We start from the raw sequence: 23,644 nt of genomic DNA on the forward strand, positions 1-23,644 counted from the left end.
AAGAACAATCTACTGCTTCAGTTAAACATGAAAAACGATTAGACTTACCAGTTGAAATCTGAAAGCATGAATCTCGTTGTGAGCTCTTCGTGTTTGCCTCGTCCTTTTATTATCTTTCTTATTTTCTCTTCTTTGTGTGATTTCAACTCACAACTTTTATATTTTACTCTGCTGCTTCGAGATCAACGCATTAAAAGTAATGGGGTACATTTAGAATATTTAGATTTTAAGGGGTTGAAGTTGTAATTTTGAAGAAGTGGAAGATCAATCAAAAATAATAGAAGAACAGAGACGACGAAACCTGCCGGAGAACCGAGGAGAGAAAAAACCCCGGCGAAAATGGGAATTTGAATTCGTCTTCTGTTGATCATCGCTTCACTTCTGCTTCCAGGTCTTCATCGGAACCAATCTCACTTTCACTCTCTAATTTCTACATTGAAAATCGATCTTATCAATTGTGTGTTTGTGTTTTGTTGCAGAGCTTTTACTCAGAAGAAGCTCGATGATCTCAAATCTCTCTTTGTTTCCCTCGCTTCCAAGTCTCACAGCAATGACCAATACGTCTCGTACCCTGTTTTCCAGGTTTTGACGATTTGTGTGTTCTGTGATCCAAGTTTCATTACATGTTTTGTTGTATTATTATTACTGGGTCTCTTGATCCACTTAAGAACATATTTCGATAGAAACTGAATTGAGATTGTTAGATTAGATGGGGTTATTCTGTGAATGTGACACATTCTAGTATGTCTTCAGGTCTGATTTAGAGTCGTTCCTGGATATCAAGTCCTGCATCTGCTATATGAAGATAGTGTGAGTTGAGATAGGCTACTATTAAAGAAGGAATACGCTTGGCATATTGGAGGAGCTCTTCCTCACCACGAGCTTGTAGAGTGGAAGCTGTTGTATCACAGTTCCTTACACGGTCAAAGCTTCAACACATTTCTCGGACACACATCGTGAGTGTTTCTCAACTGTAAGGTAAATGATCACGTTTTCTCTCTGTAGTCTCACTTTTCGCCCCCTCTAATTTTAGCGCAGCCTTTGTCGCTTGGCATGCACACCAGTGTTCGTCAAAGTTCCCAAATGAATGTTCTCAAAGTAACAACTTTAATCGATTAACTTGCTTTTTGTTTTTGAAGAATTGATTTCAGAGTTTGTTTGATCATGGAACGATGGTCCGGCGTTTTGAAGATTCCGTTGGATGCTACTACTAGCAACTACTACAGGGTTGCAGCATCTCTTTGCCTTTCTTCTTCCAAAACTCTAACTGTGAGTGACACTTTCTCTTATATATTCTATATTCTTAACTTTCAGTATAAAGATCCTAGCTTTTCGATCAAAGATTCTGAACTTTGATCAACAGGTGCCTTCTGCAAATGCAATATTCTTTCATGGTGACAAAGTTCAAGACACTGGGAATCATGTGATTGAGAGGCTCTATGATCTGCAGAAAGTAGCTGAAATCATTGTTTCTAAATTTGGCAACTCTGTTAATGCTTGGGTTGTTGAAGCTTCTGTCTTTAATGGACCATTTGCTATCTACAAAGACTTTGTTCCATCAGTGAATCACATGGGAGCACCAAAATCTTATTCCCCAGTTGGCTTCCCAGCTTCTTCATCAATTGTCTCCCTCTTATCTAGTTGCCTCCATGAGGTATTGAAGGAAGGCACTGATGTGTGTTTGATAGACCAGATTGCATCAGTTCATCACTGTCCCAAAACTATTGTGCTTGGATTTAGCAAGGGTGGAGTTGTGATGAACCAGCTCATGAGTGAGATCAGTTCCTTGGATACCAACTTTGCGAAAACTTCATCTGCAATGGTAGAAGAATCTACCAGCCAGCATGAAAAGATTCAGATCATTCCAGCCTCCAAAGAAAGCTTCCTCAACAGCATTTCTGAAGTTCATTATATAGATGTAGGACTGAACTCTTCTGGTGCCTACATTACTGATCACAATGTCGTGCAGAGAATCTCCCAACGCCTTGCACGAGGTGCAGACTCGCTACGCATTGTCATTCATGGAACTCCTAGGCAGTGGTGTGATGAGCTGCGAGGCTGGATTCGCAAGGAAAAAGATGAGTTGGTTCGTTTGCTCAAAGCTGAAACTGAGAATTCCGGTGGGAAACTACAGGTCTGTGAAAGGTTCTATTTTTCTGATAGACTTGCTGATTTGCAAATGCACTTTGAGATAATTGATGCTATGGATGTCTCCTAACCATTCGCATGATAAAAGACACATAATAATACATTGCAAAATGATAGCAACTTAAAGCCGTTTTATCAGTACAAAAACCAAAACTTTTTTTTTTTTAAAGACTTCCAAAAACAAATGGTAAGAGAAACTAAAGAAGACTTGTTCTTTAAGATGACACCAGCATCAGAGTAAGTGAGAGGCTTTTAGACGGATCATATTGTTACCACAGAATCACTCTTCCATGGCTTCGTTTTGAACAGACTTCTTTTCGGAAACATCAACTTTGATCTTCTGTGCCCCGGGAGCCTGGACCATATGAATGTTCTGATCAAGTTCTTTCATATCGTCATTGAGTTTCTTCTGCTTGTTTGGCTTCAACCTAAGTCCCATACAAAAAACAAAAACAATCATAATCAAAAACAGAGTCTAGTTTTAAAATCATACAAGCAGTGTTATCAAGGATTTGCAGGAGACTAGAAGAAGAAGAAGAAGGAATGTATACCTATTTTCGATATGTTTGGCTTCCCTTGCGGTTCTGATCTTAGCAATCTTCTTAATGGCCATGAGTGTATTCTCTGTAACGTTCCTGTCGTATCTCTCAGGTCTGTTTCTCTTCTTCTCAAACTCAAATGTTGTATCCTTTTAGGGTAAAGTAAACAAAGAAAGACAAGCAGGAGGGTCAGCATCAACTAGACAACCCCAAGGAAACAAAGAAAAACTTTTGCTCAAATGAACACGTACCTTAGTCATGTCCTTCCCGTGTGCAGCTCTGAATGCTTTAGTCCATTTCACTTTACGTGGGTTTCTCTTCATCTTGAAGTTCTTGTGACACTTCGACCTACAGAACCGGAATATCTGCAAAGGAGAAGATACCATGCTTGTAAGTGAATTACAATAACGCATAAGAAACAAAGCTAATCGATAACAAGACATACAAACAATAAGGTGTTTTGATTAACATTTATGCTCAAATTTTTATCAGAACATTTGTAAACCTCTTATATACTAAACTCCTAGCTAAAGACACATAAACATATTGTAAGAATATACAAAATGGTCATTTTTTTAGCTAAAGACTCACACAAATAACGACATATATCAAAAATTGTTCATTTAAGCTAGAGAATACGAGCAAGGAGACATTCACATATATAGAATCTAAGAGTACTATGTAATATAAAACTCAAGCAAACTATTTACTGTGAATTAAAGCAGGTTGATAAAGATTTATGCCAAATTAATTACCTTGGCATCGTTACGGACAAATTGAATACCATGACCAGGATATATTGTGGAAGAGCAAAACCAACACTTCTCCAATCTCATATTGCCTCGTCTTGAAAACCCTACAAAAGACTGTTGCAAAGTTAAGACATGTAAAACTGAAACTCAGACCACAAAATTGACAACAAACAAACAAAAAAAGAGGATACTTTCCCAGAAATAAAGTCGCTTACTTATAGTAAGAGCTAAGAAGCAGAAGACAAAGTTTCAATTTTTCTCTAATTACACGGTTTCAATGAACAGATATTCAATTATACTACTCAAAAATTAGTCTAGATTTCAACAAATATGAAAAAATCATAACAAAGAGAACACCAAACGAACGAGATGGGATTAGGACTTTGAGATTAAGCGGCAAACCTGTAGGTGATTCTTCTAATTTGCGACGGCGATTTCAGGAAAAGGGTTTTGCTTTAGAGCCCCCCTGCAGAAAAAAAGGTCTAAAGAGAAGAAGATGACTACTTCTAAGAAATCTCTTAGGGTTTATGAAACGTTAACATAAATTTCTAATTTGAGGCCCATAACCTAACATTGATTCCGGCCCATTAGTTGTTATGTTTTGTCTGCCCATTAATGCGGTAATTACGGCCCAAATATTCAATTTTGGATTCCTTATTATATTATATAGTATCTCGATCCTTTCATATAATATGTAAAAAAGTTGTAAATAAATATGCAAGTCCATTTAATTTTGTTTTCATATAAGAAAACTTTTAATTGCATATATATTGTTATTTGAAGAGTTTTAGATAAAACTTTTATTGTCAATCGATAATTTTCATGTTCATGGTTTTGTATCAGATTACTGAATGAGTTTAGTCATTAAAAATCTTAGAAATCAAATATGTAAAATATACAAAAGACACACATAGAAGCATGGAACCCATCTGTTGCAAGAGAAGAAACCAACATGATATGTAATTTGGTTTTATTTAATTTATTTCCGGTTTAATGTCTTGTTAACCGGTTAAGTGATTTAGGTTTTCAATTTGTCTCTTTATAGCCTTACAAGTTTAACCAATCAAAAAGAACAATTTTCTCAAACGAGCCCAGGATCTTCGAGCTGATAATTCTATTTTCTCAATTCATCTTCTAAGACTTGTGGTTTCTCCTTCCTTGGAGTTCACAGAGAATTGGGATTTATCCTCCCTTGTCCGGTTTCTATGTGGCCTTCCACATCACCTAGATTCACCATCACCACACCTTATCCACACCCACGCGCCGCCTCTTCTTTCTTACAGGTGAAAGCTTTCCAACGCGGCGACTTTGACCGTTTGGCTGATAACGTTAAGTCAGGTAAAGCATGGAGAGACGCGTGGAGAAGCGCTAACGATGGATTCGAGCAATTCGTTTTTGAGGCTAAGAAAACCGCTGAGCGAATTGATCGCCAATACGCTGTTTCTCGCCGCTTTAGCTCCGCTGCTAGCTCAGCCGCTGACCGTGCTCGTGAGATTGATCGTGAGTTTGGGATTACTCCTCGTGTTAGGACTGTCTCTGCCGATTTCAGTAGAAATTTCCCTAAGGTAATAATACTTCATTTCACTATTTCGATCGAAGAAGCTACTTCTTAGTTATGTATACACTGTGATATATTGAATCATTCTCATGTATAAGTGGAAAGTAACTGGTTGGTTTTGTAGAGTTATATGTTCTGTGATTTTGGCCATTGATGAATTTTATTTTTCCTTGTTGTTTTACATTACAGTACAGGAAGCAATTCAGTGCATTCTTGAATACACCGCTTGGTGGAAGTTTTGCTGTGAGTCTTCTTGTGAATGTGATCCTGTATCTATGTAATATCATCCCATGGGGTTCATTGAGTACCTTTGATGGTTTTGAGTGAATCTTACTGGCTGAGTTTAGAATTCTAATGTTGGATATGCTTTGATTTTCGTTTCCAGACTATTTTCTTCCTTTGGTTTGCTCTCTCTGGATGGCTGTTCCGAGTTATAATAATCGCCACTTGGGTTCTTCCAATTGCTGGCCCTCTTCTCATTGGTGCAGTCGCCAACAACTTTGTCATCAAGGTATAGCTAATAAAACTCTGTTCTTTCTCTGCATTCTTCAATTTGGTTTATGAAACAAAATGTGTTTCAAAGCTTTGTTATAACACGTTTGGGTCTGCACAGGGAGAATGCCCAGCATGTAAGAGGCAGTTTATAGGGTACAAGAACCAAATCATCAGATGTGAGGGATGTGGGAACATAGTGTGGCAACCACAAGGCGATTTCTTCTCAAAAGATGGCAACAACAACAACAACAATAATAATAGCAAGGGAAACTCTAAAAAGCCACCTAAGTCCCAAATCATTGATGTCGATTTTGAGGAGAAATGATTATTAGAGACGAGAATGAAGCAGAAGGCTCTATTGGTGCACTAATATTCAAGTGAAGATAAAAATATGTGTTTATAGCTGAATCGTTTACTGTTTTTGTCTGTTTTGAGCTGTAGCAATCGTGTTGCTTGTTGTGTACATGATAAGGTTTCTTTGTAGACGAACAAATCTAGTTTCCACAAGCCTAGAGACTTGATTGAAACTCTGAAAGTTCTTACATGTTAGACAAATCATATTATGAAAACAATTTACATCTCCATTATTTATTTGTTTTAACATGTTCTAAAAGTAACCACTGTTCTTTTGCTTTGGGAAAAATATGAATTGTTTTTGTGGTCTAAAAGGAAAGAAGGCAAGAAGAAGTAAGTATATCCCTTCATGATATTGAGCTCCAATTTTGAGCATTTACTCGCATTACAGTCCATGAGAGACGTACACATTGCAATAACAAACTTTGTGTTTAGATTTGTTTGCATGGATCTTTCAATGATTCTTTAGCCTTCTGTTGGTTATAAACTTATAACAGAATTCACCAGCAGGCTGCAACATAGTGTTTTGCTCTGTTTTCTTAGCATGAACATTGAACCAAAACCAAACCGAAATTGATTCCGGTTCGGATTTGATTTGACTACAATAACCAAGGCTATATATTTAACTAAAATATGAATTATTATAGTTGCAAACAAGATGATGATGATGATGTTATACGAGCGAGAGACTCAACGGTTATGGAATCCGACTGAGAGAAAATGCTTTAATCTTCTTCAACAATGTCACCGAAACGGAAGATTCTCTCTTCTTCAAATTCATGCTTTCATGCTCCGCCACGCCATTGAGACGAACGTTCAGATCTTCACCAAATTCTTGGTTATTTCTGCTTCGGCTGTTGGAATTGGTTATGCACGTAAGTTGTTCGATCAAAGGCCTCAGAGAGACGACAGTTTCCTCAGTAACTCTATGATCAAGGCCTATCTTGAAACCCGTCAGTATCCTGATTCGTTTGCTCTTTACAGAGATCTTAGGAAGGAGACTTGTTTTGCTCCTGACAATTTTACTTTCACGACTTTGACAAAGTCATGCTCTTTGAGTATGTGTGTTTACCAAGGTCTGCAGTTGCATAGCCAGATTTGGAGATTTGGTTTTTGTGCAGATATGTATGTTTCGACTGGAGTTGTTGATATGTATGCTAAATTTGGGAAGATGGGATGTGCGAGGAATGCGTTCGATGAAATGCCTCACAGAAGTGAGGTTTCTTGGACGGCTCTAATCTCTGGGTATATTAGGTGTGGGGAGCTGGATTTGGCGAGTAAGCTCTTTGATCAGATGCCTCATGTTAAGGACGTTGTGATATATAACGCAATGATGGATGGTTTTGTTAAATCTGGTGATATGACCTCTGCTAGAAGATTGTTTGATGAGATGACTCATAAAACTGTCATCACTTGGACCACTATGATTCACGGTTACTGCAACATTAAGGACATAGACGCCGCTAGGAAGTTGTTTGATGCTATGCCAGAGAGGAACCTAGTTTCTTGGAACACAATGATTGGGGGATACTGTCAGAATAAGCAACCTCAAGAAGGTATAAGGTTGTTTCAGGAAATGCAGGCAACCACCTCGCTAGATCCGGATGATGTGACTATTTTGAGTGTGCTACCAGCTATTTCTGATACTGGTGCTCTCAGTCTCGGTGAATGGTGTCACTGTTTTGTGCAGAGGAAAAAGCTCGATAAGAAGGTGAAAGTGTGTACAGCAATTCTTGATATGTATTCGAAATGCGGGGAGATAGAGAAGGCGAAAAGAATCTTTGATGAGATGCCAGAGAAACAAGTAGCGTCTTGGAATGCTATGATACATGGGTATGCTTTGAATGGGAATGCACGTGCAGCTTTGGATCTATTCGTAACAATGATGATAGAAGAAAAGCCAGATGAGATCACAATGCTCGCGGTTATCACAGCTTGTAACCATGGTGGATTAGTGGAGGAAGGAAGAAAATGGTTCCACGTGATGAGAGAAATGGGCCTGAATGCTAAAATTGAGCACTATGGCTGTATGGTTGATCTACTAGGCAGAGCAGGGAGCCTAAAAGAAGCAGAGGATTTGATTACCAACATGCCTTTTGAGCCAAATGGTATTATTCTAAGCTCTTTCTTGTCTGCGTGTGGTCAATACAAAGATATAGAAAGGGCTGAGAGAATTCTGAAGAAGGCAGTCGAATTGGAACCTCAGAACGATGGGAATTATGTGCTGTTGAGGAACTTGTACGCTGCAGATAAAAGATGGGACGATTTCGGGATGGTGAAAAACGTGATGAGGAAGAACCAAGCCAAGAAAGAGGTTGGATGTAGCTTGATTGAGATAAATTATATCGTTTCGGAGTTTATATCAGGAGATACAACCCATCCTCATCGGCGAAGCATACATTTGGTTCTCGGAGACCTGCTTATGCACATGAATGAGGAGAAATACAACTGGTGAAAGCAACTCACAGTTTCATGTTAGGCCATCAAATGCTTCTACTCATTATGAAATACTTGGGGCGATAAGAGTTAGTAGTGGCATTCTAAGAGATCTCATTGGTTTATTTCATATACTCTTTCTCAATAGGAACAGTCTCCTAAAATAAGTTGCAGAGAAGCTTTCTCTTCCATTTCTTCATTTCTCTCTCTCTTTCAATTTAACCATAGAGAGCATCAATGTCTTCTACATGTTCTCTAGCGCTTGTGAGAGCTTTCCTCTCACAATGGCTCTGAAAACTGCGTTTGGATACCAGCTTTCTCTGGTCTCAAATCCACTTCCCCACGCACCAGTGGCACCATCTCTTCCCGTCGACGCAACGCCTCGATGACCCAGCTGCTGATGTTCCAAAGGTATCTAGTAGGCCAAGGAGTTCAAGGTTCCTTTACTGCTGAACATAAAAAACCTTGGGAATGCACCTACCCGGTAATATGTACTTTGGTTGAATCGTTCTCTGACGTTCTTAGATTAATGATCCACAAGTAATCATTATTATTTTCTTTCAGATGGTCTCTCATGCAATAGGTCAGAGGGAGAAAAGCTGGGTTTCTTGTGATGTATATTTTTCGCTCTCTTAAACTTTATTGTCCGAGTGTTAAGTTTTTCTTGCTGTGTAAACCTTTCTTGTTCCAATTTCGAATTCTCATCTTCTTTGCAATCATTTTCTTTAATCTTAGAATCGGCGTCTTCAAAATGGTGTTTTCTCCTTATTTGAAACTTTTTGCTTTGGGGAAAAATATGGATTGTTTTTGTGTAACTGTAAGCCTTACTCATTTCTCTTAATAGCCAAATCCTTGTTTGTTATGTGTTTGAGTTTTATGGCTAGATCGAAATGGTCCTACTTCAATGCAGGTATTGGGAGGCCAAGAAGCAAAAGAAGAATCAAGGAAAGACTGGAGATACCCTCCGTGAAAACTTCCCCAGAGATGAACAGATTAGATTCGGTGATGTGGTGCAAGCTCCACCAAAGTTGGCTCTTGTTCCAAAGGTATAGTCTCGCTATTGTTTCTAACTGTAAGAAAAACTCGGCTGTGCTATTGGTTCAAATGATTATATGTATGTTAATTTGGCAGGCAAGAAAGTATACTCTAAGTGCTCCGCAGGCGAGGCTACAATTAGAGGCCATCGATGCTTACAGATCTCGCAAGGGATGGATCGCAAGACCAGGTGTTCCCATTCCTGCCATGGTCACGCAATAAGATGGACCACGAGTGAACTCTTTTTTGTTATCTGCTGTTTTTTTGTACTAGGTGGCTGTAAAATTATACAATATTGTGTCTTGTTCATCAGATATAATATATGATAGCTGAGTCATCCAAAGATCTATAAAAGCAGATTATTTATTACATGGAAATTTCTTGGTGTCTTGTTCCACCTTCATTAAGAATGTTTGACCAAAACTCATGGAGGCACTATGAAAGTATGGAAAGTGTTCTGGTTAAGTACTCAAGTGCTTGTCCTCGGGATTGCACAGAGATGTAGTCCTCCATCGACATGAAGTGTAAGCATTTTCTTGTAAGACACCTTGCTGTTCTCATCAGCCATTTTGAAGCGAAAGAAGTGAAGAAGTGCCATTGATACTATCTTCATCTGCCGGTATGCGAAATCCTTGCCAATACAGATTCTTGGACCAGCCTACATGCACAGCCAAAGAAATAAAACATCTCAGATATTAGAAAATAATACCTTACTCTTGATCCCTTAGTTTGTCAGCAAGAGAGTGTACAAACATGAAAGCTTATGAATTTGAATTGTGATTCGGGTTGGAATACGCCGTCCTTGAGCCATCTCTCTGGCTTGAATTCCTCAGCATCTTGACCCCAAATGTAAGTCATCCTACCCATTGCATAGGATATGTAGTAGATATTATCCCCTTTGCTCACTCTATGTCCATCTGGAAGAACGTCATCATTTTCTGCACACCTCATGTGCTTTGGAAGGACCAAGAAAGATAAGAAAAGAAAAAACTTAAATCCCCATTATTTGGTTTGATTAGCTCTTGAAATGTTCAGGACATAGAAGAATCCTTTAAGCGCAGGTTATTTTACCTCAGGCACAGGTGGGTAAAGCCTCATAGTCTCAGACAAGGCCGCATGGAGATACTGCATCTGAGCAAGAGCTTCTTCGGTTACACTTTCAATGAAACCATTTACATCGGTTGTTTTCTCGTGACTTGATGTCACATCTCTGATTTCTTGAACGATTTTCTCCTGAACAAGTGGGTTTTTGCAGAGCATGTACAAGAACCAAGAGAGTGATGCAGCGGTTGTGTCCTTACCAGCAACCATAACATTCAAAATGATATCCCTCAGGTACTTATCATTCATGTTCTCCGGATCTTTCTCACTCTCGAGAAGAAATTTCGATAGGATGTCCTCTCTAACAGACTAAGGACAAGCAATACATTATTCGAAAGGTTTAACCAACAGTAAATGCAATCTTTAAGAGGATAAACTTTAGAGAACTCACAGTGTTCTGTTCCTTGGAAAGCTCTTTCCTTTTAGTGGTAATGAGACTATAGACAAACTTGTCTATAATAGCAATGCTCTTCTTGAGTCTTGACTCTGATCCAATGTTAAGAAAACATTTCAGCTTCCAAAACGGGTCGGTGACCCTGGAACTAGTTGCGCCGTTGCCTTCATCAAAAGCCTTCATGAACTCTTCCCCTTCTTTGCTAAACCCATCTAGACATCCTAACTCCACACCGAATCCAACTTTAAAGATGGAGTCCAATGTACATTTCATCAACATATCCTACCTCAAAACAAAACATATAACAAAAAGACATCATTAGAGTTTCCAAATTCGGAAATAATGAGTTTGGTCAGTTTCGAAACGTACCTGAAAATCAAAAGATTTTCCAGAGAGAGCAAACTCCGCAATAAAACCGACAAGCTTAGAAGCACTTGTCCGAAAAACAGAGTAGCTAAAATTTCTTAAAACTCTAGTGGAGAACTCAAAGCTCACGAGCTTCCTTTGTTGTTTCCATTTCTCTCCATCAACAGCGAAGATCCCATGTCCCAGAAGATCCGCAAGATTCACTGTACCAACGGGTCCTTTACTATAGTTATGGAATCTTGTCTTGAGAATATGCTCCACGTTCCGAGGATCTGCAGTGAATATCTCGCTCTGTCCTGGACTCAAGAACCTGAAAGTAGGCTTTGTCCTCGCGATCTCTGTCTCGTAATCGTATAATTTGTGGCTGTGGAAGAAAAGATCAAAGATTGTGGCGTGTACAGGAGTATACCTCTTGTCGTTTCTGGATTTTCCGGTGAAGATTCTGATAGTTAGATAGAGTGCGAAAGACAGAAGGATGAAGATCGTTGTTACTACTATAATCGCCATGCTCGTCAAAATCTCCATTGATTCACTTTTTTTTTTTTGGCTTGGAAGTTGTTTCGTCTTGTTGTCTGATTTTTTCAATCTTCCCGCTAAGAAGTCATATATAGACGATTCAACAATCACGAAAAGTCAAGACGGATTTTACACGCATCCAACGAAACATTCTGAACCCTCTCTTTTACCTCGAAGGTTAACGTTGAGTGTAACCGATTTTGTCGTTTTGATGTTTTCTCATGTAGTAATTGTGGGTGAAAAAGTCGCACAATATGAATTAGGGCCTCAACTTTCTTTTGTACCACGTAATCAAATTATATAAAGACAAAACAGAAGATATGGGGGAAAAATGTGTTTTTTTTAATTGATTATACTTCCATATATTATTTGATATGAAAAAAAAGTTTTTTAGAGGTGTTTGTCCTCCTTGGACACGAAGAGTAAGCATTCTCTAGTAACATACAGTAGTCTTCTCATCAGCCATTTTGAAGCGAAAGAAGTGAATAAGTGTCTTCATTTGCCGGTATGCGAAATCTTTGCCAAGACAGATTCTTGGACCAGCCTACATACATAGTCAAAGAAAGAAAACATCTCAGGTTTTATTAGAAATGTATTTCTTAAGGTTGGAACACGCCATCCTTAAGCCATCTCTCTGGCTTGAAATCTTCCTCATCTTGACCCTAAATGTAAGTCATCCTACACATTGCTATGTAGTAGATATTATCTCCTTTGCTCACTCTATGTCCATGTCATCATTTTCTGCACTCCCCATGCTCTCGGAAAGACAAAGGAAGATCAATAAAACCGGTTTGATATGGGTCCAGTTCCGGTTCTTGACAAATGAAATCGAATTGATTTATTCAACTTTATGTATCGGCTTCTTCAAAAATGGTGTTTTCTCATTATTATCTGTATTTCTGATATGAATTGATTCTTGCTGAAGGAAACTTTTTGCTCTGTGAAAAATATGAATCGACACAAAATTACCCTCCGCTCTGTATTAATGTTTCTCTTTTGAAAACCTGAAACGTCAAGTGACAGAAGCTCTGTTTAGTTTTCCATTTTCATGAGCATGTCATTGGGCCTAATTTACAACACATATGATTTATCTAAGGGAATAACAGAGCGGAGGGTAATATCGTCAATAGATCTTGGCACAAGAAATGATCAGAGCCAAAAAGGAACGATGAACAAGATAGGAGATAGAAGAAACAGCACCTTCGAATCCTTTGGACCTGTTATTACAGGAAAATTCTCAAAACACGATAAAGAAGAACACAATAGTCTCATGTAATCACACAGAGAGGACATTCTTGGTCTGATAAAGCATCTTGAGAGTTTGTGGTTTTGCAGTATGGCTTTGGCTTCTTGCGTATTTGAGATACAGACGTATTTCTAAGTAAACGGGACTTTTAACTATCATTTTCTCTAAGAGGCTTAAATGGAAGATTCCGCCTGGTGATGCTCGAGATTGCGTAGGAGAATTTTCGTAAAGATCTTAGCTTCACGAGGCGTTTTTGCAGAAGCAGCTGCAGAACGAAGGAATCTCGATTCTCCTCCGTTCTGCATAAGGCTTACGTGATGCATTGCATGTCGACCACCCGGTATTGTAAACTGAATTAGAGCAAGCACAAAAAGATAAGATATATGCATCAGTTGTTGTAACCAACAGAGAACACGACACAATGTTTGTTTTCACATTTTTACATACCTGAAGAAGCGCAAACGCAGCACATGCTTTGAGTGTTGAATCAGGATTGCGCAACATTGTTACAAATCTTCCAATTTCAGCACCACTGCAAAGAAAACAATACATTTAAAAATTTCAAATCAGTTTTCAATCAAACACAAGACACCGCTGATAGAGATAGATAGAGGCGAAAAGATTTAACCTGCATCTCAAATGGCCAGCTTCTTGTATGCGAGCTCTCTCTGTGACTTGTGCTAGCATAGTAGGGGTAGATGAAACAACAGGAGATTCAAATATGTGAGGATCTATAAAACTTAGGACAAAAGCTTCAATGTGTTTAAGAGCCATGTTTCTTGCCCCATCTAAGCTAATGTTTTTCGATGTGCTCTCTGATGAAGAAGTTCCTATCATCAGAGCATATTCATCCATCCTGTTGCAGATCGATAATTCAGATCGAAAACCGTGAGAGTCGGATTGAATTTGGGATGTTTATTAACTAAGTTATATATTAATATACCTTCCATCAAACATGTATGCCAAAGCCAATGCAGCCATGAATCGAGCCATTTTTGAGACAGAAGACGAACACAAGTGAACAAGAGCTGGAACTCCTCCTTCCTCAACAATGCGGAGTGCATTACCAGGATTAAAAGCAAGATTCCATAGAGCTCCTGCTGCAGTTTCATGTACATCCTGGGAAAAAAACCAGCACATTGAGGAAATTTTATATCAGATTATCCAAGATGGCTTGGCTATGCTCAAAGTTCTTACCTCGGCTTCAGACCGTGCAAGTGCAATTAGAGGTGGAACCCCACCTTCACGTCCAATCGCAACGCTGATGGAGATCAAAAAGAGCAATGGTAGGATTATTATCAAGGAAAGTGACAGTAACAATAAATTGGTAAGAAACTCCTTTAAAACTTCTCTGTAACAAAAGCCTCAACTTGGTGCAAGCAAAATAAAAAGTATCAGCATGTGTGATATGTTAAAGCAAGATGGTCTGTCCTTATGTTGCTTCTGCATTGATCTTAAACATATCACGTGACAATCTATAAACAGAACGCATTAAACTTAGATTCAGATGTATTTAGCACCTGTTTGCTTCTGACACCGATAATCCCCAAAGTGCACCAGCAGCTCTTTCTTGAAGACCTGTCGATGCATTTGAACAAGACTGTGCGAGCGCCACCTAAAATAATCAACAAAAGTGATCAATTCCCCTTATATATGCAGAGGAACAGTGTAATCATACTAAACAAACTGGAAGCATACCAAAGCTTCAACACCACCAGCTACAGAGATAGATTCTCGATTCTTATCATCAAACGACAAATTCCATAGAGCACCAGCAGCTTCTTGTCTAACTCCTTCATGAGGCGATTTTGTAAGTTGGACAAGAGCTTCTAATGCACCTGCTTCTTGCCCAACCGCAGCATTATTATTGTTGCTATCTCCATGAGCAGCCAAATTAGCTAAAGCACGAGCAGCCTGGAAAATAAAAACACCGTTAAACCACAAACTCAACTCACAAAGAAATTTTGTAAAAATAAAGAAACGGAATTTACCTGTTCTTGCACTCCCTCGTACTTGCAATTCCGAGCCAACATCACAAGGGCATGTACGCCTCCCGCTTTTGCGACTTCCATGCTGCATTTATCATCTGCTGCTAAGTTTGCTAATGCTCCTGCAGCTCGTTCCTAATCACACAAATTAGGTAAATCCTCCATATAGAAAGAAGGGAAATATCCAAAAATGACACTTTTTAACTAAGTATTATCGCAAGCGCCACTTTAAAAAATGAATTATCGAAACGACCACTTCTTAACAAATGGATTCACATAAGCATCCTAGGATTTATCCGTTTTTAGTAGGTTTTTTAATGATAAAATAACTGTAGACGGTATTTGTTTTGGTTATAAAATAGAAAGGTTTTGTTTGATTTAGAAACAAAAGAAAAAGATGAAGCTTCAAGGTAGCGAAAGTGTACCAAGACTCCATCACAGCCATTTGGCCATCTAAATATAAGGTCGACCAGTGCCTTCACTCCTCCAGCCTGAGCAATAGCATTCTAATAGAGAAAACAACAAAAAATGAGTCCTAAAAAATCAAGAGTAACAACAAGAATATTATAGATAATTAGAGGACTTACCTTATGCTCTTCTCCGACAGAGAGATTCCATAGTCCACCAGCAGCTTCCTCAGCCACAAGTCTGTTCATTGACTTTGCCAAACCAGCAAGAATTTTGATTCCTCCTTCTTCAGCAACAGACTTTGCAATATTAGCATTTACCGACAAATTTGCAATAGCCTAAAAAATCAGATAAAAGAACAATGTTAGTGTGTCCCAGTCAAAAGTATCAAAATTCCAGTATGAAAAATGACAAGCAAAAAAAAAAAGAAGAAGAAGTAACCTTTGCAGCTTCTGACTGAAGCCCTTCTCGCCATGATTTCGCAAGTTCTAGAAGAAGGCGAATACCTCCATCTTTCATAACTGCTTCAGCTCTTCCACAGTCTATACTAGCATTCTCATCATCAACAACTACAAAAGTTGCAAGCCCAGTAGCTGATCTCTCCTGGACATCTTCCTGTGAGCTTTGCATTAAATTAAGCAGCAATGCGGCTCCTTCATTCAGCCAGAAATCATCCAATCCTTCTGGATTACACTCTGCAGTTCGTAGAAGCGTATGAGAGATAATCCATTCGATCCAATGTATAAAGTCATTAATTGTTTTATCCTTGGTTGTTTTCATCAATTCTCTCCAATAGGCAAAGATATCCTTTGGTTTCTTTGTATTATCGGCGAATATAGAAGCAAGTCCATCAAAAACATTAGTAAACAGAGCAAGTAAGACTTTTCCTTTGAATCGGTTATAGCTGATTAAACTTTCATCCTCTTCGAGGACATGACAGTTTAAAGCACACAATACTTTCAAGCTCTGTGATGATGTCAAGAACCTAGAAACTGCGGTGGGTCCAATGTCGGTCCTCGAGACATCCAAACCGGTTAATTTCGGAAGCTTATCCCAATTATTTGATGCAATTGACCATTTTATGTTTGATGTCCCAGCAACAGAGAGGTATCGAACAGATACAACTTTTCCCAGAGCCTCCTCGTCAATGTTTAGACAATCTAAGAACCCGAGATCATTGAGCTGTGGACAATGCTTGGCCAGAGCTTCAATGGCTTCAGAAGTCACATCTCTAATCCCAGAAAGGCGAAGCTTTTTAAGCTTAGGACAACAAAAGGCAACAGCTTTGATAGCATCACTAGTGATCCTCTCACAAAAGTCAGGTCCAAGTTGGAGACTCTCAAGTGCCTCATGTCGCGCCACTATCATTGACAATGTGGCATCAGTTATTTTCTTGCAATAGTCGCCGCTTACTTCAATTAGATTCCTAGCTTTGAGATGTATAAGGGAATCAGCTGATTCAACACCACGAAACCTTAAGTAATGAAGATTAACACACCTAGAAGCAAGAGAAGCTGCCATTGAAGCATCAAACTTGTGAGGACGAAGATCCAATGAAGTCCACAAACAAGAAGAAGCACCAAGACATCTCCATGTCTTACAAGTCGATGCCAAGCTAGCTCGATCACGATAATTCAAACAAGTAAACAACTGAAGCACTGTGTCATAAGGCAGACTAATCCAATCAACAAAACCATGAAGAAGCTCAGGAGCTACTAAATCCTCCTCGTTGCTAATGCTAGTCTCAGGATAACTTGGCAAAACAACAACCTTATCTTTCCCTTTTTCCTCCTCCAATTTTCTCCGTACCCTACGACTCATTACCTTTGATCAGATAATCCTCTAAAACAGCAACAAATCCTCTTGCAGCTTACCGAAATAAAAATCGAAACTTCAGGCTTTATATATCTCTAAAGTCTCAACCTTTAAAACGCTGATCACAAATTCCTTAAAAGGGCATAATCAAACGAAGACACAGAGATCTTCAATAGCAAACAAACACAACCAAACCTTTCGTCCCCCGATTTTAAGCAATTTAGATACTTGGAAGGCTCAGAGTCTTTTCAAAACCTAGTAACCATATCGAATCAACAACACATTACACGATACGATTAGATTAAAACCGAATTCAAAGAGCTCAACGAACGCAAAAACCCTCGAATAGAGAAGCAAAATCTCTGACCTTTCTTCGTCAATAGATTTGTATTGACATTAAACTCACAATGATGAGAAGAAGGTCAATGGGAATTTGAAAGTGAAGAGAGGATAAAGAAGAGAGAGTGATGGTCGGAGAGAATTGAAGCCAAACCCGAAAACTGTATAAGAAACCAAAAGACCTCTCTCAAAGTCTCAAAGTAATTCCGTTAAACTCTCTCTTCCTTTATTCGTGCGGCACAAAGAGATAGAGAGAGAAGATGATGATGAAGGAATTGGAAAATTCCAGGTCGGGGCTTAGAGGAGAAGAGACAAGAGAGAAGAGGGCTTCGTGTGATGAAAACACAGCTCATATATACGAATATGATAGAGAGAGAGGCAGCAGAATTAATTCACCTCCCTTTTTTTTTTATCTTTTTTACCTTTTAATTACAATTTGATTTTCTGCATTTTTATTGATTTGAATACCATTATACATTATTACAATGTTTCAATATATTTTACCGCAATTACATTTTAAGACTATTGATTTTTTCTTTTGTTAGTGTTAACTTTAATACAGATTGGTATTTCCATATTGTTTCTCTTTGTTGTTACTCCATTAAATAGTAAAATGTTGTCAGGAGAATTTCATTTATCTCAACCATAAAAACGTTATGATCCAAAATTCAGCCATTGTTGTTTGTTTCTTCTTTTTCATGCTTTAGGAAAAAAAAATGTTACACTGAACAATTGTTATAATATTGTGCATTTAAATCTGGTATTGAGGTTTAGTTGAAATCTATTCAATTAGGCACAAACTCATGAAAACAGTTTGATTTTCATATATATACAATTATAAGTTTATATTATTTTGGTTGAATTGAACATTAAGAGACTGGTCTTTAATAAAAACTTAAAAGTTACTCTTTTGAAAGTACTGAAATTAGAAAGAAAGGAGATATATGTCGACCATGTTGAATATAGGAATCTGCATCCCTTTGTACAACTCCTTTCCTTTTTTATCAACTTCTTCACTACACTTTCAGTTTAACGTTTTCACCCCCATAGAAAATACTTTAGAGAAGTTTAGATGAAACTTATTTTTAGTGAGATGAGACTTTGACGAGTAAACCAAAGAAGGCAGAAAGAAAAGAAAAAAAGAGGAGGCTCGAGTAACTTGACGAGACGCTCATTTGGACCCAACCAATAATTTGATTGATTAGGTATTACGATTCTTTATTACTTCTATTTATTGATAATTTCATTTGTTATGATATTTATGTTCCAATTGGAACATTCTTTGTTTCATTAAAACTGATGTTTGAAAATTCCTCATATAAAATGACTTGAGAGTTTCAACATCACCCAAATATCCACATCCTCAGACAGACAGTTTGGAAATATGGATCCCAATACCATCGGTGGGTTTCGAAGTCTCTCGGTTTTATAACCCAACAAAGGAGGAGAAAGAACATCTATGCATAACAGAGTAATGCCGGCAAAAAGCCCACCATGATTTTTTGTTGGTTAATCTTTATCTAAGCCCATTAATGTTTTATTACGTACAACCCCTAGAAGATCTCTCTCATGATTTTAGAGGTAATAAACAATCAAATATACTCACAAAACTGAATTCTAAAAAGGGTAATCCTTTTACAGGTTAAAACAAATTCAGAATTAGAGCCTCAAATTGAACCCTTTGAATTGAGACTAATCTTTGTTTTCATTTTCAATAGATAGAAGCTAATCTTTGAAACTTTCATACTCATATCTTTATTCTAAGCTAAAACTACCGAAGATACTCCTTCCCTAGCGACCTGATTTTTGCTGGAGAGAAATAGCAGTCCAAGGAGTTAATCGCTGTGGACTTGGCCGCCCCACCACCGTAGGAGTAGTAGTAGTGGAAGGAGCAGCGGTCACAGTGGCGGCAGAGGAGGAGACACGTTCGCAAGAAGGGCACATGGTGAGAGTAGTAGGAGGAGTCATGTGCATGTAGAGATGTGGAGACAACTTCAACGCCCTCAGCTCCGACACTTCTTTCTGCAGCCGTCGATTCTCCTCGGTCAGATTATCGCAACATCTCTTTAAATACTCACAATCAACCTCCGTTTGTTTCAGCTTCGTCCTAATGTACGTACAAATAATAAATCAAAATCACCTTAATTAGTGAAGTGAACAGAAATAAAAGTTTAAAACTGATAAGAAACAAAAAAGGACAAAAGTAGATTTTATTTGTACGCATACGCATGCATGTGTCTTTAAGGCTGTAGTAAAAAGTAAGAAACTCCATGTGACAGTACAGAGGCAGAGATCTTATTAGGATTTTCTTTTAGGACAGGGAACTGAAATCGCTTTTGGGTCATAAAAGGACAATTATATCCCCATCATAGCAATTACTAAGGTTCTGTGAAACCAAATTTCCTATAATACCCCTAGAAAATAAAGATAATTTCTTTACCTTGCCCTACGGTTCTGAAACCACACTTCAACTTGTCTTGCCCTTAGATTCAACTGTTTTGCTAGAGCCAGCTTTTGCTTCTGCCCAATCCGATAATTAAAAAAAAAAAAAAAAAAACCAATTTTAGTCTTTTAGAGAGAAGCCAATTACAAACGTCCATGCAATAAGAAGTGACAAATAACGAAAATGTAATTAACTGAATTTATAAGTTAGATAAAAATTACACAAAATGCCACTAACCGGATTAAGAGTGCTATGTTCTTTAAAAGTCTCCTCGAGAACAAGAGCTTGATCCTTCGATAACCGTAGTTTCTTCCTTGATCCGTCGCCGTTTCCGCCGTCTTCATCGTCGCTACCACCGCTTCCCCCTCCGCGTGAGCAAGAAGCTCTCTCCGCCTCGTTTTCATCTCCTCCTCTCGCCACCGCAAGATCCCTTTTATTTCCACTCAGACTCGAAACGGCGCTGTTTGGAGACGAGACGACGGCGGCTTCTTCTTCCAAGTCCACTACCGCCACCGAAGACTGAGCTCTGTTCACGTTGAAACCTCTTAGAAATGACCCGGCGTCGGAGTTTCTCTCTGCAGTTGTACGTTTAATCCCTAGAGTACATCAAAACCCGAAAAACGTTTTTAGCTTCAGTTTCGTAAATTACTAAAACAGAAATATCTTTATTTAAAAAAGAATCGGATCTGAAACATAGATCCGAAGTTATGCACATAAAACAGAATTTCAACACATTTAATGCTTAAAAAAACATTATATTAAAACGAGAAATAGAAAAGTATTACCAGAAGATTGAAACAGATGAGTCCAAGAGATGTTATGAATCTTCTGGGGATGGCTATTGTTATTCTGATTGTGCATGTGTTGAAACGAAGAAGAAGAAGAAGAAGTTGTCAACGGCATAAGATTCAACCTCAGAGATGGTTCTTTTTGTTGACTATTTCCCAAGCTTAGACTCAAACCCAACCCATCATCTCTTTCCCCCATTGTCCTCAACAGAAAGAACTTTTCTTTTCTGGATTTTGAAAGACTTTCTCGAGAAAATCGATGTAGTGATAATGGGGTTAAAGACACGACTAATATATATATACACAGAAGTTGATATGTAGACAATTAATAGAGAGAAGGGGTTATGTGGGGTGCTTGGGGTTTCAATGATGACTTGTGTCAGAAAGACCCTTGTAATTTCAATGATGATATATACTGTTACCTGCTCCTCTCTCTTTAAAAAAAAAAAAAAAAAAAAGTCATTCAACTCCAATGCGTTTAATTTTTTCAATACGTTTGACAAATGAATTTTTGTTCATTTTCGTCCTAAAAGTCAATAACAAACGTTAACATTTTAATACCTAAAATCTCAGTTATTTTTTTGTCTTTGACAGTAATAAGTACTGTATTTGGTTATGGTACAACGTTTTAAAAATGATGCTTAACTAATCAATCATTTTTTATTCTCGAAAATTCATATTTCGAACTTGATTAGCTTATAAAACCCATTATTAAATTATTTTGGGAAGTAATGCACACGCTTTGTAGATCTACTAAACAATAATAGTAGTATAACAAAGATCTTTGTTTGAATACTCTTTTTATTTCTTAAAACCATGAGATGGTATTTTAACAAGAAAAGACAGATGTATATGGTAAAGTAGCGTCGCTCGTGTAGAACAAACGTGAGTAAGAACGCGTGGAACTGAATAGAATGGCGTTGGGCTCAAAATGGGTATGGTAGTCAGAAAACGATGTCGTCTTTGATAACACAGAGCCTAATACTGCATGGGGTTTTAAGACTCTAGAGTTACCCCGTGAACCCAACATGCATCTAATTAGTCTTCAATTAATTTATTATTCCCTTTTCCAAAAACTATCCTTCGAGTAATTCTTTTGGTCAACTAATAAAAGCAATATTCAAGTTTTTCCATTGAATTTTATGGCTAAATCAAATAGCAAACGGACATTTGGAAAACATTAGTGGATGGTAGAGTTTACGGCTACTTCCTGTCATTGAAACAATAATTTTTGGTTTATGTTTCCTTTCTATTGTTTTCAAAGTTGTTGATAATGCCATCATTATTACTACTTCAGTTTCTTTGAGAGTTACAGACAAGACAAGACAGGTCTCGTTTGTTAATTAATTTTAAAGTTAAATAACGCCCGACGCTTTTTCAAAACAAATTAATTACTTTCAAATTTATTCTTAATGACTATATATTGACTTCTTATGTATCTTCAATCAATGCGGTCTTTTCATTGACTCTTATAACTTGCTTTGACCTTTCTTATAAACTTTTCTTGGTAAATTACGTTTAGAAAATTGATTTTATTTTGGAGCCTAATTGGTTAGTTGACTTGATTGATAGTATAGTACTCTGAAAACAATAGTTATACAAACAAATTATTATATTCCTAAATTTTCTTGTAAGCTTTTTTGCTCAAAGCTACAAAGTATGTATTTATTGATAAATGAATAAGGGGTTTGAACTAAGTTAGCATGGGTTTATGATATATGAGCCGTATCATGCATATTAATGTAAAGTTTGTTGCAAGTTACAATTCATAACCCATGTTCATTAATTATATACAGTTGTTTCTAAGCTTATACTGTAATCTATTTTTCCCCAATTCTCCTGGCATTCTTGAATGTTTTAAGGAAAATCAGACAAGTGTTTTTTTTATTTGTCTTTTTGTCTAGAAAACGTATGTATGTATGATTCTGCTTTGTTACATGGCTATGCTATATTTTTGTATGAATGTTTCATGATAAAACTACATGAAGTGTAACTAATATGAAAAAGAAAATATATCGTTACTACATCTTCGTTCTCCGTGAAATTCGTACAAATTAATTCATTTGTTTTCACGATTGGTTGAAATATGTTTAAGAGCTGATGATGTATTGATGTTTCAGTACATTGCATATTTAAGAATGTGAAATTCTGGAATGAAGCGTGTGAATGGTGTGGGAGAGAGTGTAGAAGAAGTAAAGCAAGAGATTCAAAGGAAATAGAAGAAGTGGTGGTCACGTGGGAAATGGGAAGGGGTTCACGTGGGAAGTTGCCAACGTGGCAGAACATGGTCCCCAGTGACCACACTCGTGCGGCGTAATTTTTGTTCCTCCACGACCAGACATTCACTTCTCTTTAATCATTGGATACTTCTCTCCTCCTCCGACTCGATGGTTCCTAACAATTCCACGCGCTCACTCTCGCGTAATTTTTCCTGTAAAAATCGCTGTGATTTTTTTTTTTTTTTTTTTAAATCGTTGAGAGAATTTAAAGAAGAGAACGTTAGAAGATACTCGATAAGATCTTTAGCAAAACAAAAAACTCAATATATTAATACACGTAAATATGAGTTAAATTGTGGATATGAGTATATTTACAATATGGTTTGAGTTTTGTTATAACTGTATGGCGAGGGAATTAATTTAAAGATATCAGTTCGGTAAGAGACAGCTACGAACAGGATCCGGTGAAAACCGGCCAAAGCAACCAAAGCCCATGTTGTACCAACAACGAGAGTTTCTGAGGTAATCATGCATGAATATAAATCCTTATCATACTTACTTAATTCAAGAGTTCAATAATTTTGATACATCTACATTTTTAAAAAGAAGATACACAATTTGGTCCCACGTGTGTGTCCATAACCATGTGCATTTATAATTATACATATATTAATGTAAAGTATCAATTTATATTCTGTTATTAG

General features: G+C 37.7%; 7 protein-coding genes and 4 long non-coding RNA genes across 21 annotated transcripts; 5 read left to right on the forward strand and 6 right to left on the reverse strand.

The window, feature by feature from the left end:
- Positions 1-66: 66 nt before the first annotated feature.
- AT2G44850 (uncharacterized protein) lies at positions 67-2,274 on the forward strand (the record flags this gene model as incomplete). 3 transcript variants are annotated; one of them, NM_130049.1, is made up of 5 exons in its annotated part: positions 67-78; positions 282-391; positions 480-599; positions 754-810; positions 1,315-2,218. In NM_130049.1, 5 exons carry the CDS (start codon positions 67-69, stop codon positions 2,216-2,218), a joined length of 1,203 nt encoding a protein of 400 aa, NP_182012.1. The 3 variants fall into 3 exon arrangements, with proteins under 3 accessions (NP_182012.1, NP_001154580.1, NP_001324614.1); NM_001161108.1 differs by lacking the exon at positions 67-78 and adding an exon at positions 1,140-1,269 and having other exon boundaries at positions 304-391; positions 480-582; positions 754-978; positions 1,364-2,274; NM_001337100.1 differs by lacking the exons at positions 67-78; positions 282-391 and adding an exon at positions 1,140-1,269 and having other exon boundaries at positions 448-582; positions 754-978; positions 1,364-2,218.
- AT2G09560 lies at positions 955-1,160 on the reverse strand. Its single transcript, NR_140560.1, has one exon. It is a non-coding gene; the product is annotated as an other RNA (long non-coding RNA).
- Positions 2,198-3,957, reverse strand: AT2G44860 (Ribosomal protein L24e family protein). Of its 2 annotated transcripts, none has more exons than NM_130050.4 (5): positions 3,842-3,957; positions 3,443-3,553; positions 2,939-3,052; positions 2,700-2,836; positions 2,198-2,576 (listed from the first exon to the last, which is right to left on the reverse strand). In NM_130050.4, the coding sequence occupies exons 2-5, from the start codon at positions 3,521-3,523 to the stop codon at positions 2,429-2,431; spliced, it is 480 nt and encodes a 159-aa protein (NP_182013.1). In that variant the 5' UTR covers positions 3,524-3,553; positions 3,842-3,957; the 3' UTR covers positions 2,198-2,428. The 2 variants fall into 2 exon arrangements, with proteins under 2 accessions (NP_182013.1, NP_001078059.1); NM_001084590.1 differs by having other exon boundaries at positions 3,443-3,543; positions 3,842-3,907.
- Positions 3,032-3,254, forward strand: AT2G09565. Its single transcript, NR_140561.1, has one exon. It is a non-coding gene; the product is annotated as an other RNA (long non-coding RNA).
- Positions 3,958-4,381: 424 nt separating the features above from the next.
- Positions 4,382-6,113, forward strand: AT2G44870 (replicase polyprotein 1ab protein). The gene is made up of 4 exons (NM_130051.3): positions 4,382-5,004; positions 5,187-5,240; positions 5,383-5,508; positions 5,611-6,113. The coding sequence occupies exons 1-4, from the start codon at positions 4,645-4,647 to the stop codon at positions 5,815-5,817; spliced, it is 747 nt and encodes a 248-aa protein (NP_566028.1). The 5' UTR covers positions 4,382-4,644; the 3' UTR covers positions 5,818-6,113.
- Positions 6,114-6,495: 382 nt separating this feature from the next.
- On the forward strand, positions 6,496-9,693 carry AHG11 (Pentatricopeptide repeat (PPR-like) superfamily protein; the record flags this gene model as incomplete). Of its 6 annotated transcripts, none has more annotated exons than NM_001337101.1 (3): positions 6,496-8,766; positions 8,847-9,328; positions 9,414-9,649. In NM_001337101.1, the coding sequence occupies one exon, from the start codon at positions 6,505-6,507 to the stop codon at positions 8,299-8,301; it is 1,797 nt and encodes a 598-aa protein (NP_001324546.1). The 6 variants fall into 6 exon arrangements, with proteins under 6 accessions (NP_001324546.1, NP_001324542.1, NP_001324545.1 ...); NM_001337102.1 differs by having other exon boundaries at positions 6,509-8,766; positions 9,414-9,693; NM_001337104.1 differs by having other exon boundaries at positions 6,512-8,766; positions 9,414-9,538.
- Positions 9,181-9,500, reverse strand: AT2G09570. Its single transcript, NR_140562.1, has one exon. It is a non-coding gene; the product is annotated as an other RNA (long non-coding RNA).
- CYP704A1 (cytochrome P450, family 704, subfamily A, polypeptide 1) lies at positions 9,666-11,759 on the reverse strand (the record flags this gene model as incomplete). Of its 2 annotated transcripts, none has more annotated exons than NM_001202818.1 (5): positions 9,666-9,975; positions 10,113-10,271; positions 10,389-10,715; positions 10,810-11,094; positions 11,182-11,759. In NM_001202818.1, 5 exons carry the CDS (start codon positions 11,701-11,703, stop codon positions 9,787-9,789), a joined length of 1,482 nt encoding a protein of 493 aa, NP_001189747.1. The 2 variants fall into 2 exon arrangements, with proteins under 2 accessions (NP_001189747.1, NP_850427.2); NM_180096.2 differs by having other exon boundaries at positions 9,787-9,975; positions 10,071-10,271; positions 10,389-10,727; positions 11,182-11,703.
- Positions 11,760-12,084: 325 nt separating this feature from the next.
- AT2G09575 lies at positions 12,085-12,688 on the forward strand. The gene has a single exon (NR_140563.1). It is a non-coding gene; the product is annotated as an other RNA (long non-coding RNA).
- A 19-nt stretch (positions 12,689-12,707) lies between these two features.
- On the reverse strand, positions 12,708-17,863 carry ARABIDILLO-1. Of its 2 annotated transcripts, NM_130054.3 has the most exons (12): positions 17,519-17,863; positions 15,778-17,406; positions 15,516-15,674; positions 15,354-15,434; positions 14,932-15,063; positions 14,639-14,854; positions 14,461-14,555; positions 14,138-14,201; positions 13,884-14,059; positions 13,569-13,796; positions 13,388-13,472; positions 12,708-13,290 (listed from the first exon to the last, which is right to left on the reverse strand). In NM_130054.3, the coding sequence occupies exons 2-12, from the start codon at positions 17,155-17,157 to the stop codon at positions 13,114-13,116; spliced, it is 2,793 nt and encodes a 930-aa protein (NP_566029.1). In that variant the 5' UTR covers positions 17,158-17,406; positions 17,519-17,863; the 3' UTR covers positions 12,708-13,113. The 2 variants fall into 2 exon arrangements, with proteins under 2 accessions (NP_566029.1, NP_001325003.1); NM_001337106.1 differs by having other exon boundaries at positions 15,778-17,863.
- A 1,187-nt stretch (positions 17,864-19,050) lies between these two features.
- On the reverse strand, positions 19,051-21,126 carry HB4 (homeobox-leucine zipper protein 4). The gene is made up of 4 exons (NM_130055.2): positions 20,719-21,126; positions 20,171-20,529; positions 19,931-20,010; positions 19,051-19,597 (listed from the first exon to the last, which is right to left on the reverse strand). Exons 1-4 carry the CDS (start codon positions 20,918-20,920, stop codon positions 19,282-19,284), a joined length of 957 nt encoding a protein of 318 aa, NP_182018.1. The 5' UTR covers positions 20,921-21,126; the 3' UTR covers positions 19,051-19,281.
- Positions 21,127-23,644: the final 2,518 nt, after the last annotated feature.

The sequence above is a fragment of the Arabidopsis thaliana genome, chromosome 2 (assembly GCF_000001735.4).
Source record: "Arabidopsis thaliana chromosome 2, partial sequence".
Lineage (NCBI taxonomy): Eukaryota > Viridiplantae > Streptophyta > Magnoliopsida > Brassicales > Brassicaceae > Arabidopsis > Arabidopsis thaliana.